At 36.0% G+C, this 15,727-nt stretch overlaps 2 protein-coding genes across 4 annotated transcripts in view; one reads left to right on the top strand and one right to left on the bottom strand.

Annotated features, from left to right (window-relative positions):
- Positions 1–15,727, top strand: part of btbd17a (BTB (POZ) domain containing 17a) — a 28,905-nt gene that overhangs the window by 2,394 nt on the left and 10,784 nt on the right. The window contains exon 4 of one of the 3 annotated variants that reach the window (XR_013819147.1): positions 5,489–5,581. The exons of the other annotated variants lie outside the window; for them this stretch is intronic. The gene's annotated coding sequence lies outside the window, so the exon portion shown is untranslated. Of the gene's footprint in view, positions 1–5,488; positions 5,582–15,727 lie in introns of those variants that run through there. 3 annotated transcript variants of the gene reach the window in all.
- On the bottom strand, positions 2,541–9,834 carry gpr142 (G protein-coupled receptor 142). Its single transcript, XM_079850865.1, has 3 exons — positions 9,800–9,834; positions 5,512–5,659; positions 2,541–3,526 (listed from the first exon to the last, which is right to left on the bottom strand). The coding sequence occupies exons 2-3, from the start codon at positions 5,642–5,644 to the stop codon at positions 2,574–2,576; spliced, it is 1,086 nt and encodes a 361-aa protein (XP_079706991.1). The 5' UTR covers positions 5,645–5,659; positions 9,800–9,834; the 3' UTR covers positions 2,541–2,573.

Consider the following 15,727-nt stretch of genomic DNA (forward strand, 5'->3'; position numbering starts at 1 on the left):
AAAAGACCTTCAAAACACATTTAGATAGAGTAGTGCTCAAGGACTGATTTAATTGATGCATGCAGCCTCTCTTCCATCAGAAACTCAACTTAAACTTGCACAAAGTTAAAATACATTTTATATACAGTCGGCAGGTGTGTAAGCGAAAACATCAAGACTTTGGTCATTGTATCACATTTTACTCTGCATTTAGATTGAGCTTGTATATCTAAATGAATCTAAATCGGTTCTCTTTAAGCACACACTGGGCCCGATATCTGATCAGATAACAAATTACAGTCATTTAATCGATTCTGTCCATTCTAACAAATTGAAATTGTAGCTGTTGCTGCATGGGTACGTGCACAGAAGCTCAGGGCTGGCTTTATTCAGCAGACCTTGAGCTCCTCGGATCGGCGGTCTGTTTGTACAGTGGCGTCTTCACTCGTTGTGTTCCCACGTCGAAGCCCCTTTTAAAGCCTCATCCAGTCGCCATTCAATGAATGCACAGCTAAGCCAGCAACTGCACTTTGCACACCGGGGTTAAAAATGTCAACCATCTTGTTCTGCTTCACTGGACTGGCTGTGAAAGGGTTGAACTTAGTCATGCAAAATAACCTACAGCTGCAAGAAAGGTCTCGATCAGAACAGTATACGCTATGTACGTCATCTTGTGTTTGATGAGAAAATGAAATGCTTATCACATTTGTTTCTCATATGGAAAATTATTAAGTGAATAATGATTATGATGTCTTGATTGGATTTAATTTTTAAGATGGCTTCAAATCTAAAGCTGCTTTATAGTACACCCTCAGAAAAAAAGGTACAGCGCTGTCACTGAGGCAGTACCCTAAGGTACAAAAGTGAAAACTTACCCCTAAATGGTACATATTAACAGTTAATAAATTAATGAGTGAGAATAAAAGAAAAGAGTGTTAATGAAACACTATTGTAAAGAACTTCATTCATTTACAATATGAGCAACATTTATAAAAACACATATGACACATATTTTTGCAATATCAAAATACAACATTAAAATGGAACAGTTTACCCAAAAATATAAATAAAACTGACAAAATGTACTCATCCTTGTAAACCTTTATGAATTTCTTTCTACCAACAGTGAAATTTTGAAATGTCCGAATGTGTATTTTGATATTTGTAAACAAATTCAAAGAAACATAGGGTATTTTCATATAATGAATGAAATTCCATCCTTTTTCACACAAAGCTATCTTATACGGCTTCAGACAACCTGGATTATACAGCATGAGTCATATAAAACGTTTATGATACTTTTATGTTGCTTTTTTTTTTTTTTTTTGTTATTGTGGTACTTGATCTCGATTAGTTTCATTATATGGAAAATAGTTTTCCTCCTACCTGAGTTTCACAGAAGAACGTAAGTCATACAGTTTGGTAACACAACCCAAATGTGTCTAAAAGATGACAGAATATTCATATTTCCACCTGTTCCTTTGAAGGTTAACCATTTATGTAAAATGACAAGACATAATACTCATTTAATGAGCCAAATATCTTTGTTTCATAAATACTGTAGTAAGTTTACTTGTCCCCGCAGAGGACAGGACAATAAATAACACAGATATGCAGATCAGTGCAAAACACACTCTATTCTGGAATGGTTATTTCTTGATTGTTAGATGCCCAGACAGCAACATAGTGTCGGCCCAGATCCGGCCCACATCTGGTACTCATGGAATCCACATGCACCAGATGTGGCCCGGATCTGGGCCGACACTATGTTGCTGTCTGGGTGTGATGTCCTGCAAACCTTACTTGTTTTATCAGCAAGACAAAGTTAACGTTTTTGGGCTTTTGTTTAATGACCGTAAACAGTGATATCTTGGGTCACTAACAAGAGGACAGATAAGATGATGAACAGTACCTGTGGTGCACATTAGCGTTGCTCTGCAAAATTTCACGGCCGAAATCCAGTCATTCCAATAAGAATTTGCATAATCAAGGTTTTTGCATAAGGGTGAAAAAGTTACCTTTACTGATTTTACTCATATTCAAATTGATTGTGTGAATTTGCAGTGCTGAAAACAGCTTGGTTTGAAAGTGGCTTTTCTATGAGCTGTGCTTCGTACATCTCTACACTATTGACTATAGAAAATGAACCTTTTTTTTGCACTTATGTGACTGCACCTTTAACCTTTCAATCCACAAAATTCACAAATTAGAACTTGTTTCAAGTTAATTATAAGAACCAGACTGGGACTTAAAGGGATAGTTCACCCAAAAATGAAAATGCTGTAATCATTTACTAAAGTAAACTGCCATTCCAAACCTGTATGATTTTTTCATCTTCAGAACACAAAAAAGATATTCCAAAGAATGTTTCAGTGTTTATTTTTTTTGTGTGTGTGTCAAAAATATGGACAAAAAAGATAAGTCATGAACACTCAGACAGCAACATAGTGTCGGCCCAGATCCGGCCCACATATGGCACTCATGGAATCCACATGTACCAGATGTGGCCCGGATCTGGGCCGACACTATGTTGCTGTCTGGAGTAAATGATGACTGAATTTTCATTTTTAAGTGAACTATGCCTTTAAGCTAGACTACATCTTGATGTCTGCCCTTTTGGGAGAGAGAGGGGTGATCTCTCGCTGGGAACGTTTGGTGCTGGAAATAGAGGAGGTGGAGGCATTGGCAGCATTGCGCTGTTGATGAAGGGGCCGGCGTGGGTGCAACGGTGCCCCCCGGAACAACAGGACGTCCCTCACTGCCGCTCTAAAGGGTTTGCTGACAAAACAGTACAGAAAGAAATTCACAGCAGTGTTTAGCATGGCTAACATGTTGGCTAAGTCGTATGCTAGATGCACCCGCCAATCGTTGTGCACCGATGACACGTAAAGATGGTAGAGCACCACTCCAGTACGAGGCGCCCACAGTATAGCAAACACAGAAGTCACTGCTAAGAGCATCGCTGTGGATTTACCCAGCTTGCCTGGCAGTGCCAGCTGTTGCCCACTCTCGTCTTGGCACATCTGCTGCCGCTGTCTCTTCCGTAGCCTCAGAATGATCAAGGAGTTTAGCACGAGGAAGATGCAGCACGGAAGAAAGTAAATAATAGTCACGTGGGTCCAAACCAGGGCGGTGTCCAAGTTGTTGGGCGCGTGGCTGACCCTCCACATGTCCGACCACCAGAAGAATGGCACGCCGGATGCCAGTGCCAAAGTAAACACCACTGCGATGATCCTCCGGGCCCGTGCCGGGTAGCTGATCTGTCGGTGGAGAAGTGGGTGGCACAAAGCAACGTAGCGGTCGACCGTGAGGGGTACGGTGGCCCATATGGATGCGTGATTGGCGGAAAACTCCATCATACTGACCGAGCGCAGCAGCAGCACAGGGACCTCTCTGTGAAACACGGCCGTTTCCAGCAGGAAGCCCACGAAGATGATGAACAACTGGCTGAGGATGTCCGAGCCGGTTAGAGCAAGAAGGTACACGTAGAGGGCCTTCTGGGTACGAACTGCCAGCCGGTAAAGAGCCACCAATGTCAGGATGTTCACTGGGAAAAGGTGACAACTGGAATTAGAAACAAGAATTGAGGTAGACAAGGATGGACAAGGCATAAACAGTGAGGGAATGAGGCCAGAGAAGGGAGAAACAGAAGACAGAGATTGGAATCAAAGGCATGGAGGGAGTAGACACAGCAGGATTGATGGGAAGTAAAAGATTAGGGGTCATATTTACAGAACATGGCGGCCCTCTGAAACCTTTGCCCTGATTTTCCACAAAGAAGAGATTAAGCTCAAGTGGATATGTACTGCTTTTGCTTGTTGACAAGACAGGAGATAAGTGTATTTTAAGGTTTTTTACTAGTACTAGAACTATTTATAGAAAAAAATCTCCATTAGCAGAAAAAATATGCAGAATTTAACTCCGAGATGGAACTGAATCAAATAAAATTAAAATACTATTTCTTCTTGTTCATATTCATGTTGTTCCAAACCTGTACGCTGCAATTTTTCCATCAAACATTCCTTACAGTTTAGTGACCATGTCATATCACACTAGAAAAGCATGATAAAAAATACAAATACATAATGAGAGAATTTTTATTTAAGGTTAAAATTCTGTCATCATTTCCTCACGCTCATGTCATTTCAAACCTGTATGACTTTCAGTGGAACATTTTGAAAAATCTCTGTGTTTTTTTACATCCATACAATGATGTTTTAGACCATTCAAAGTCTTTTTTTTTGTCATACTGGTTTTGAACAATAGTGGAGCGGCTAAGTGATATAATCGCTCAGTTTATGATACAAGCGTGAAAATTGGCATGAGCAGTCTCCATGGGTCACTTGACAAGAAAATTGTCAGAGCCACTTGAAATTTCAAGATTTTTCATTTTTCAAGATGGCCGACACCTTAGTGGAGCAGTTAAGTGATATAGTGGTTTATTTGGTGATACAAACATGAAAATTGGCATGAGCAGTCTCTGATGGTCACTAGACAATAAGCCACCCACAGCTACTTGAAATTTCAAGATGGCGTCCATTTTTCAAGATGGCCACCACCTTAGTGGAGCAATTAGGCTCATGGCAATTTTCATGTTTGTATCACCAACTAAATGATTTCTTAAGCCTAATTGCTCCACTAAGGTGGTGGCCATCTTGAAAAATGGCCGCCATCTTGAAATTTCAAGTAGCTGTAGGTGGCTTATTGTCAAGTGACCCACAGAGACTGCTCATGCCAATTTTTGGTGTAGTAAAATGTTTGTGGATGCTTAATGATTTCTTGTCTAGTCTGATGTGTGTTTCACTGAATAAATCTACCATGTCCCTCCTCCATCAAACGACTCAAGGTGAAGAAGATCATCTTCCCATGTTCTACAGATTTGTATCTTATAAATGGAACAATTTATGCGCCATGGCCAATATTCAAATAAAATCTTATTTTAATCTTATCTTAATCTAAATACTCGTTAAGTTGGAGTTTGAATCAACTACGTATGCTGAATTGAATTTTGAATTACAGAAGTCAACATTTGAAGTGGATCAAAACCTTTCATCAAAGTTACACATGAATTTTGAACAATACCCGTTCTCGCAACTTTAATGAACTTTTTTGATCCACTTCAAATGTTGACTACTATAGAGTGACAGGATTGGGGAATTTAGAAAAATGTAAGTTAAAATAAATAAAAAATCTAAAGCTAAATCATGCTGTTTTGCTACATTTTTAAGACACTTAACTTAACTTCCCAGATCAATGAATTAACATATTAATATATGTAGATAAAATGCAAAGTCTATTTTAAATGCTGCATAATTCATTCAGAAAAAAATGACGTTTTATTTCAAACTACTGCAGTGTGTTTGAATTTCATTCCATTCCATCATCCTTTCTTTAAATTCAATCAAAAATCGCATCTTGATTTTGACCTTGATTCTTAACTTAAAATGCTTTCTCAATTCAATTCTCAAAGGTGTACAACCCTGATTCTAACCGACCCTTATTTATATAGGTGTTAAAATGCACATCTCATACCTGGCACTCCAACACACAACAGAGCACTGTAGTAGATGACAGGGATGTAGGCCAGCACACACTCTGACCTCTCCTGAGCGCTGCGCTCATCCTCCCGCTGGCCGGGCGCTGTGCCATTGTGCCAGTCAATCATGGCCTCTGAGTTCCTCTTTTGAAAGGAAAGAGAACAGGAAGGAAACCTTAAAACCTCTCTCTAGTGTCTGAAAATGACCTAAAACCTCTGTCACTTTGAGCAACAACTGAAACCAATGTGAAATGAACCTTTTTGTGTGCTGAACGTGTTTTGTCACGGAGTCTGCAGTGCAGAATAATGGGGCAGCATGGAATTTTACTATGCTCTGATCCTCTCGCCGGGTCATTGTGCTAATGACAGAGACAGCTTGCCCTCATAGGTTAAAAACAGTCGATTAGAACAGATGGAATGAGTGCACAACACTCTTCCTCATTTACTTGTCTTATCTTTCCACTTCTGTGTTTAACTTTGATTACTCCCATAATTGCCCCCTAGGATGAGGTAATCAGCTCTGTGCCAAACATGTTTATTTGCTTTCAGACCCAGTGCAGAGAGCAGAAATGATAGCTTTGCTCTGTATATTTCCTTTTATTGCATGACATCATTGAGTTTTACGAACAACTTCCCTAATGTGCTTTGGTGTCTCTCCTGTAAAAAAAAAAACAACTACTGTGCATTTTGCCTTTGCAGTGTGCATTGTTTTGTGTTGTCATTGGAATTGAAATTCAGTATATATAAAAGCCATTCATTTTTCCTCCTGGCAAACAATACGAGAGGGTTAATGTTGTGGAACATGATTGCCTGCTATGATATTGCTGCTTCATCACCTGTCCTGCTTAGGTGGGCAAATTCACACTGTGGGTGAGAATTGGAGAAGGCAGGAATGATTGGTCTTCTGTCACATTATAATTACTTCTGTCTTTGCCCTATTGGGGATTTATGTGGAGACCAGAGTCTTTGTGATTGCCTTAGCAATTCACATTTTCAATTTCTTGCATTCATGTGCATTTATCATCATTTAATTTAGGAAAATCCGTAAAAATCTCTGTTTTTTATATGACAGAATGGTGGTACTATGTTTTGGGAAAACATGTAATACCCATATAAATTATTCAAAAGGGGTATAACCCATAAATACATTTTCACAAATATATGGTGTAAAGAAAATGCTTTAAACAGCTTAAAAATATCTTAAAACAACTGGTCATTGAAAGAAAATTTTGTTTCAATGTTGTTTATCCACTTTTGTTATTTCCTAATAACATGAAATAAAAAAAGTACATCTGTCAGATGTATCAAAAATTCAAAATGATTTGATAGTTTGGGACCAAATGCTGTTTTTAGTGAACTTATATTTCTATATAAGTATAAATATTTTTAAGATAATAAACTTACAATACCAGGGTTGAATGGTTGAGCTTGTCAAATGCAGACAACGGTAGATTTGAGAAGTTTCACAATGCATTTCTGAATTAATAATGATCCACAGATACTTTCAAAAAAGTTCACTTGTACGATCTCACTGATAAAATGCAAGAAGGATCTTTTAATTCCCACTTCCAGAGGAGCATAATCCCATTATTATAGACATTATGTTGTGATGAGACTTTTATGGCTCTTTGTGACCCTTCACTCTATAGTTGTTTTGATACAGAAGCTGATAACTGATAAATCTTTAACTACAGGTGAGCGTGTGCTAGGTTACAGAAGAGAGGTTTTCTCTTAAGTACTTTACTACTGATATTGTTCTCCCTTCTGAAAATATATCTACAAACAAATCATCTCTCATTTAAGCATGTGTGTGTTTATATGCGTCTCTTTGATTGTGTTTATATGATATGCTGCTTGTGCTGTGAATCTGACTCTATGTAAAAATGCCAGGACCAATATGTTTTTCCAGTAAAGCATGTGGTAACTGGACAGCAGTTGAGAAATCCCAAGTGATTATGATTACAAAGCTGTTCAAATGCGCATTGCCTCTCTCAGAATGAGGGGGTGATTGATTTTGGTGGTTTCAAGAAAAAAATCCGATAAATATGAGTATCACACCATATTATTTTCTCAAGAGGTTTAGATTTTTATGGAGAGGAACCTTGTACTCATGCATTGCCTGTTAGCGAAAGCCTGTAATATATCCATATTTCCTTGGGGAAATCTTTTGTGATTAGTATCTTCTTTCTCAAAGCCAACCCTCTTTATAAGAATAATTTTAAGGGCTGGGTGATATAACTAAAAAATTTAACTTCTTCAGCCTTTTGGCGATATCACTATTTATATAATTAAATGGTAAAGTCAATTTCAGTCAGGAACTATAATTCCTTTTTTGCTATAATGTACGCGTCCTTATATGGATGGTACCATCGTCCTTGAGCTCATATAGATATAAAACCAAGCCTTTGTAAGAGGTCAAATATGGTAAAAATAGGGATGTTTCATATTTAATAGGGATATTTCATAATTTTCATTTAAATACACCAATATCTCAATAAACAACTGTTCGTATTTACATATTTTTATATATTTTAATATAATAAAATGTACACACATGGACTTGAATGAACATTTAAGTGATAATGCAAATGAATAATTGAATCAGATTTTTGAATTGATTCATTAAATTAAAATTTTAACTTTTTCACATGAATGAATGAATGAATCTTTTGGAACTGAAGTTTAAATAAGATACACTATTAAAGCATCTCTGTCTACACACACAAATATAGGTTCTTTATTTGCGTTGTTGGTTCCATGAAGAACCTTTGACATCCATTGAATCTTTCCAGTGCACCAAAGGTTATTTATTGGAAAAAGGCTTTTAAAATGTTCTTCACACCAAGAAAAATGGTTCTTTTTAGAATTGGGGAACCATAAATGGTTCTTCTATGGCATCACTGTGACAAAACCCTTTGTAACCTTTCTTTTTAATGCTCTCAAGAGTCATAATAAGACAAGGTAGGATTGTGAAATTAGACACTCTATGACCAAATAATAAAAAAAATGCATTAAATCATGCTGATATTCACAATTAAAGAAATTAACTTGCTGGGATTTTTTTTTAACGTAAATCTGAACTGGCCTTGCACTGTTTCCCCATGAGAGCTTAATTTCAAGAACAGGGATTTCCAAAGTTCCCATCCAGAGACTACCAGTATAGGGTCTCAAAAAGATTCATATAACTTGTACAAGCTGTTTAAGCTCAAAGCATGACATTGCAGCTTATAGCATATCCATGTTTTCCATCACTGCACTAGTTCCCATTGCGTCCTGCCTATACCCACACATTCTATGTTTGTTCAAAGAATCAGCGCATCTGATCTGCACACAATAATGAAACAAATATGTTTTTTTTTCTCTAAATAATGAACTGTGGCTCTATTTACATGTGAAATCACCTCATTTTGCCGAAGTATATAAATAGCCACTGTTGATGTACAGGGAGTCAAATGTGTAAGGTTTCAGATCTCTCTCCATGGACTTTCTGCTCTAATGAACACGCTCAATTATTCATATTCGGCTGGTACACCTGAGACAATAGTTATAATCTCAAGGACAATGGTATAGCAATACCATCCATATCAGGGTATGCAGGGAAAATAGTGTTTCATTGCTTAGGAATAGAGATGAAGGATACAGAAACAGGGCTAAGGATGAGGGATGGAGAAACATTTCAACAGTCTTGAAATTTGCAGTCTTTTGATTACATAATAGCGCTCAAAAACAATACCACAAATTTTTAAGGCTATCTTTATGAGTTATATATATGGATATCCTGAGAAAATATTAAGATGACAAAACACAAGAGGACACAACACGTCAAATAACTTGAGTTATGTGCAGAGCAAATCAGTTAACACTCGTTTTTTTAAAAGCTGGCATTGTACTGCCAATATATATATGTAATATTGGTATATTGCAACTCTAAAAGGCTTTGCATTATTTATGTACCAGTCAAACCGTATTGTGTGACACTTTCATGCTAATTTGTCTCTGGCATTGTTTTAAAATATGACTGCACATGTTTAGACTCTCACACGATCATACAAAGTAGCTAAAGATCTTTATTGCACTATAAAAAATATTATTATTTTTTAAAATACAGCAATATATAAAAAAAAAAAAAGTGCTCCACCTGTATTCACTATTTAATACAGCAAATACAGCAATAACTGTAAATGCAATTGATGCTCACTCCTCACTTAGATAAATTCACTTAGCACCCTCTTAAATACAAATAAATACAAATTCTCCTAAATAAAGGCTGATAGCTTTTCTTACCCTCACAAATGGCTGCAGGTCCCCATCCGTGGACTCTTAACACCCGATGCCCAGCCAGGCAGCCCTTGAGGAGGACAGCGAGGAAGACACACACATCACTGCAACCACACACTGAGTTCAGGAGGAGGTTATGGAAGGAGCTATAGAGAGAGATAGAGAGAGAGAAAGAGAGAGAGGGAGGGAGGGGTTAAGCAGGGCTGATTTCCACAGGGAGAATTTTGGTAAACGAGTGAAGCATTGAGACAGACATAAAGAGGTCCATCTTTCAGAGAGAGGTCAGTATAGCAGAGACACATGAGGAAGAGGGTGTATTGTTTTACACTGCAGCGATGCCTTTAGACCCATGGGAGCGCTTATCTGGTGTGTGTGTGTGATCTTTATAGGATTCTTCTGGCTGTGATGTAAATTTAACTTGAACTTAAAAATAGACTTTGTGGTCCTCTTTAAGCTTTTACCATTTGAATCAATATGTAGATTTGTACATTTACAGAAGTAAATGTGAATGGCGCTTGCCTGCACAGAACTCACTGTCACGATGCTATAGGGTGTTCAGGGTGGTCTTTATGTGGGTGATGTGGTGTACTGGGAAAAAGTCATAAGAGTCCACCGTTCTGATCTCTAAAATATGTAATAAATGGTTACATTTTATTTTAAGGTGTCTTTGTTACACTGTAATTATACATTTAAGTACTGAGTAATATTAAGTAACTACATGTACTTATAGGGTTAGGATTAGGGTTTGGTCTGGTTTAGGATTAGTTGCATTATTATGCATAATTTATAGTTATAACTAGATATGTAACAATGACACTGTAAAATAAAGTGTTACCTAATAAATCTTTCAATGTAAGTTTGTGGGATAATTTATAAATTGTAAGTGTAATCACTTGGCAAACTCAAGCCCCTCAAATCTTAAAAACTATTTTATTTTAATATTTATATACAAATTTGGTATTTTGAACTAGCTTTAATATAAAAAATTTCATTTTAGTTTCAGTAGTGTGCTTTTGTCATTTTATTCTTTTTAGTTTTTTATATTCTATTTAACTTTAATTTATATCTATTTCAGTTTGAGTAATTTCAGTACATCGACATGTTTTATTTCAGTTAGTTGTCAAGACAACATTTCTGATTTTTTTTTCCATCTTCAAAGATTTTCATCTAATATTTGGGTAGCAATTTATTTTACATTCCTGTTTTTCATTAACTATGTACTAATTGTAGTAATGATAATAACTATAGGTATAATCCTGAACCTTAACTTAACCCAACCCATGTAGTCACCTTACACTACATTGTAAAAAAAAATGATAAGATCAAAAAGTTATGACAATATATGTTTTTTGAAAAGCAATTTCAACTTTTTTTTATAAGTTATAGCAAGATTCTCATTTGTTTAAGTCAGTTTAATGTAATTTAAGTTGAAATGACTTAAACATCCAAGTTGATAGTACTAAGTACACTGGAAGTGCACATAAAGTGAAAATAAAGAGTTAATAACACTGCTCACAAAGTCGCACAATCTTAGGCATTTTATTTTTATATGTACTAGGACCAAAATCCATAATTTTCTATTAGAAATCTAAATGTTTTCTAGATTAATTATTCCCTCATCAGCCAGAAACATCATGTCTCCAGATAGATGGAACAAAAAGTACATGTAAACCACCATCTGGACAAAGAAGGAGAGAAAGGGATGCACGGATGCTCTCTCTCTCTCTCTCTCTCTCTCTCTCTCTCTCTCTCTCTCTCTCTCTCTCTCTCTCTCTCTCTCTCTCTCTCGTGAATACTCACCACTGAGTGTTCATTTTGATGAATGCTCTCTGAACTGGCCTTAAACCACAGCAGAGGACTGGCCATGCAGAAAATTAGCTGAGTAAACTCTCTGTCATTGGTCATGGTGTCAGCAGTATGTACTAATATTGTATAGGTGCGATAATAGAGAACAATATCTATATTTCTCAATATAAAGCTGGTTGATCACTTCAGAATGTCCAAATTCTGAGAACATACACACACCTCTGAGAAAAAAAGCCCCTTTTTATATTTCCAAATATCACAGAATCACAAAAAACAATGGAAAAACGAAATAAAATATCTGAGTTACTTTTTCAAATACTGTTTTCCCATTGATTGACTGACAGCTCTCCTGTCCCCATGTTGAGAGAAATTGTGAGTAGGGCCGAGGCGTTGTGTGTAAACATGATGGTTATTGTAGTTCTAGACTACTAAATATTACGTAATCCTGCAATCATTAAATATGTTAAATAGCACAATGTATTTAATCTCACTTTATGTCTTTGCCAAGTCTTTTGGTTATTAAAAAACAAACAAGCAAGCCCATCCCAGGTGAGAAAAAGTAACACAAAATTATAACACATTACTTTCCATAAATACTAACTAAGTAACAAAATTTGTTAATTTTTCAGGGAGTATAGTGCAATACTAAAACACAGGCCTTTTAAAAGTAACTTCCCCAGACACAGGTGACGTATATCTGAGTGAAACTGCTTTTAGAACAAGAAAAAATGTAGGTCAGGAACTGATTTTGTCCATTGAGAATTGAATGGATCTTTGTTTCTTGCTATTGCTACACTCTCAGAAAAAAAGGTACAAAAGCTGTCACTGTGGCTATACCTTTTCAAAAGGTACACCTTTGTACCTAAAGAGTGCATATTAGTCCCTCAAAGGTTGGTACCAAAAGTGTACATATTAGAACCCTTTTGAAGGGTACTGTGACAGCTTTTGTACCTTTTTTTCTGAGAGTGTAGGATCTCATATGAGTGACAGGTTGTGTGAAGAGATGTTGCTAGTTATTTTAGTTAAAGTTTACATGAAGCACATGAAAAAAACATTCACAATATTCCATAAAAATAATTGTCCATTTTGATCTCATGATATGTAGGCTATATGATTTCAAAAGACAGCTATGGGAAGTGGTCAATCTCTGTGGCCTACAAAAATCTCAACTTCCATAACACAATGCGTAGGAGTGGGATACACTTTACACAAGAGCCAGTAGACACTGCTGTGATGTCCACTCTGAACTGATTCCCTTTGCTTTTATGTACTCTTTTGAAGAGTGAAGAAGAAAAACTGTCAACACAAACTCATAAAGCACTTAAAGTGAACAGTCATTTGGTTCAATCTAAACACATTAATTCATAACAGCACGTAATGTGATTGCTGTGAGCGGGGTTCACGGAGGCTAACATTATGAATGTGAATTTAATTACCTGTAATTTCTGAGGCATGTGGGGGAGATGAAGGGAGAGAAACAAAATAAAAGGAAAAACACATGAATAAGTGAGAGAGCTTTTTTGTGAGTAATTATGGATTATTAATGCTCTCTTTTGTCTGGATAACAACAGAAAATGCATTTCACAATGCAAATTTCGTTGGGGTCCCATTAGTTAATACATTAACAATTAGTAATACATTTGTATTTATTCATCTTTGTTAATGCTTTTCATTGTTAGTTTATGCTTGCTCAGGTACATTAAATGATATAAATGCAACTTTTGATTTTTATAATATATTATTAAATGTTGAAATTAACATTAACCTATTAATAACATACTAGTTATGTCAAAGGTGGACTGGACAATCAAAATAAAGTGTTACCTTAATAAATGCTTCAGAATAAGTTTTCAATGCAAGTTTGTGTTAAGTACTGTTAACAAATGGAATCTTATAGTAAAGTGAACTCAAATTTCTATTTAATCAGGAGCATTTATAAGCATTATAAGCATTTCGTTTGTAACGATACTGCCCTCTAGTGACATTATCCATTCAAGTTTAGTAAAATGCGTTGTTGTTTAATAACTCCTGACAGATTCCACAGAATGGCAACCTAATGGTAAACCAAAATAATTAACTCCATTCAAAGGAAAATAAAAATGAAACCAATTTATTCATGACAGAAACAGCACAATATACAGCTGAAATGCAGAAACATTGAGGTGCCAAGTGGGTCAAACTATTATTAGATAGTGAGATAAATCGAATCAGGCTCGCTGGGTCACTGTATCACTGGTTTTGACATTGTCATCAACAATGATCAATATACCAGCAGGCTACATGGCTTTCTTTTTACTGAGTGGTTTAAATGCTGGAGTATAAATTATTTGTATATAATAAACCAAGGGCTGGTCACATTTAAATGATGTCGTCAGTTTAAACGTGCATCTAAAAAAAGTTTAAAGGTGATTTCTGCTGCTAAATAGTCAACATACGTACTCCTACAGTATGCACATTTTTCCAAGTTGTAAAAAACAAAAAAAAACAAAAAAAAGATTATTGGAGTATGCTTTACAAGAAAATATTTCTACCTAAAATTAGTGTGGACTTGATGATAATACGGCCTATATACTTGCCAATGACTGCCTCTTTCGCCCGGAGATGAAAGCTTACTGCTTTATTACACTGTCTATGAGTCACCGTATCACTCATAGTTACTGTTCTAACACTCTACAATAATATTGACTGTTCCTAGGACAGGTCAACAATGAAACAATACAGACATTTAGTAAGCCATATAAGGTATAATCAGATGGTCATTATCAGATGACTGTACATTATCCTGCATTCTTAAAAAGAAATGAATAGTTTTTATTCAGCAAAGGTGCATTAAATTGATCAAAAGTGACAGTAAAGACTTTCTATTTCTAAAAGAATCCTAAAAAAAAAAAAAAAGACTTGTGTAATGGTTGTTGAAAATTCAGCTTTTCCGTCACAGGAATACATTACATTTTAAAATATATAAAAAATAGAAAACATTTATTTTAAGTTATATAAATAATTGAATAATATTTCACAATATTAGTTACCATTTTTACTGTATTTTGATCAAACACACACACACACACACACACACACACACACACACACACACACACACACACACACACACACACACACACACACACACACACATTGTGTGTGTATATGTGTGTATATATATATATGTGTGTGTGTATATATATATATATATTATATATATATATATATATATATATATATATATATATATATATATATATATATATATATATATAATATGCACATTAAGTGCTGAATAGGTTGAAGTGAAGCACATGATTATAAATATGGGTATAAATGCTCTCTGTCATTGAACTGACTGCTGTCTTTTCAGGTCTGTTAAACTTTGCCTGTGCATTGTCCTAGTTAAAATCAAATCAATTTTTATATTCACTCAACCGGATCCCGTATGATGTAGCCTTAAGAGGAATCCATTCATCACTATCAGTCTAGATCAGGATCACAATCGGGCTGATATAGCTTTAGGGTTTCTCCTAAGTAAATGATTTACTCAAATTTTACTCGGAAGCTCATCTCACACACGCACGGCACACATCCGTACACTTGCACAAACACACACATATCTGTTCCTGCTTTTGCCTTGTCACACAGCCAAGGTTCAGGCTCTCTCAGCACATTTCTCCCGCTCCTTTGACTGGCAGTAAACAAGTGACATAACCTCTAACTAGAGGACTCTGCAGGAGTGGATGTCCTTACACACAGCGAGAGAAATAGACTCCAATCCTTCTTTTGATCCTGAGTGTGGACAGCATGTAATAGAAACAACATGTTCAGTCTGGCTGAGTGACTGGCGCAATGCTTAACAGTAAAATACAGTGTACAAGGGTGTCACATACTTCTAGGAGCCATGTTTAGACAGTCCAGTTACAACTTCTCACACAAACCCTTAACCCTAATAATAATCTGCTGAGTGTTTTCTTTAAAACAAGACCAAATAGGTCTATATTCCAACGCATTCTTGAATTACAACCATTTGAGTTTGAATAGTGCATTTTAATATCCATTCTCAAAAAGGGGGGTGACAGTTAAGGGGTTAAACTTCATGTTTGTGCAACAGGCATGAATGATATCTCAAATTGAGCAGTT

The sequence above is a fragment of the Squalius cephalus genome, assembly GCF_949319135.1.
Source record: "Squalius cephalus genome assembly, chromosome: 19".
NCBI classification, from domain to species: domain Eukaryota; kingdom Metazoa; phylum Chordata; class Actinopteri; order Cypriniformes; family Leuciscidae; genus Squalius; species Squalius cephalus.

Bases quoted from the DNA above. Each gene is read 5' to 3' on its own strand.
- gpr142 (XM_079850865.1), bottom strand. From the start codon at position 5,644: ATGATTGACTGGCACAATGGCACAGCGCCCGGCCAGCGGGAGGATGAG. The intron at 3,527-5,511 runs GTATGAGATGTG...ACCTTTTCCCAG, and splicing joins GTTGTGTGTTGGAGTGCCAG to TGAACATCCTGACATTGGTG.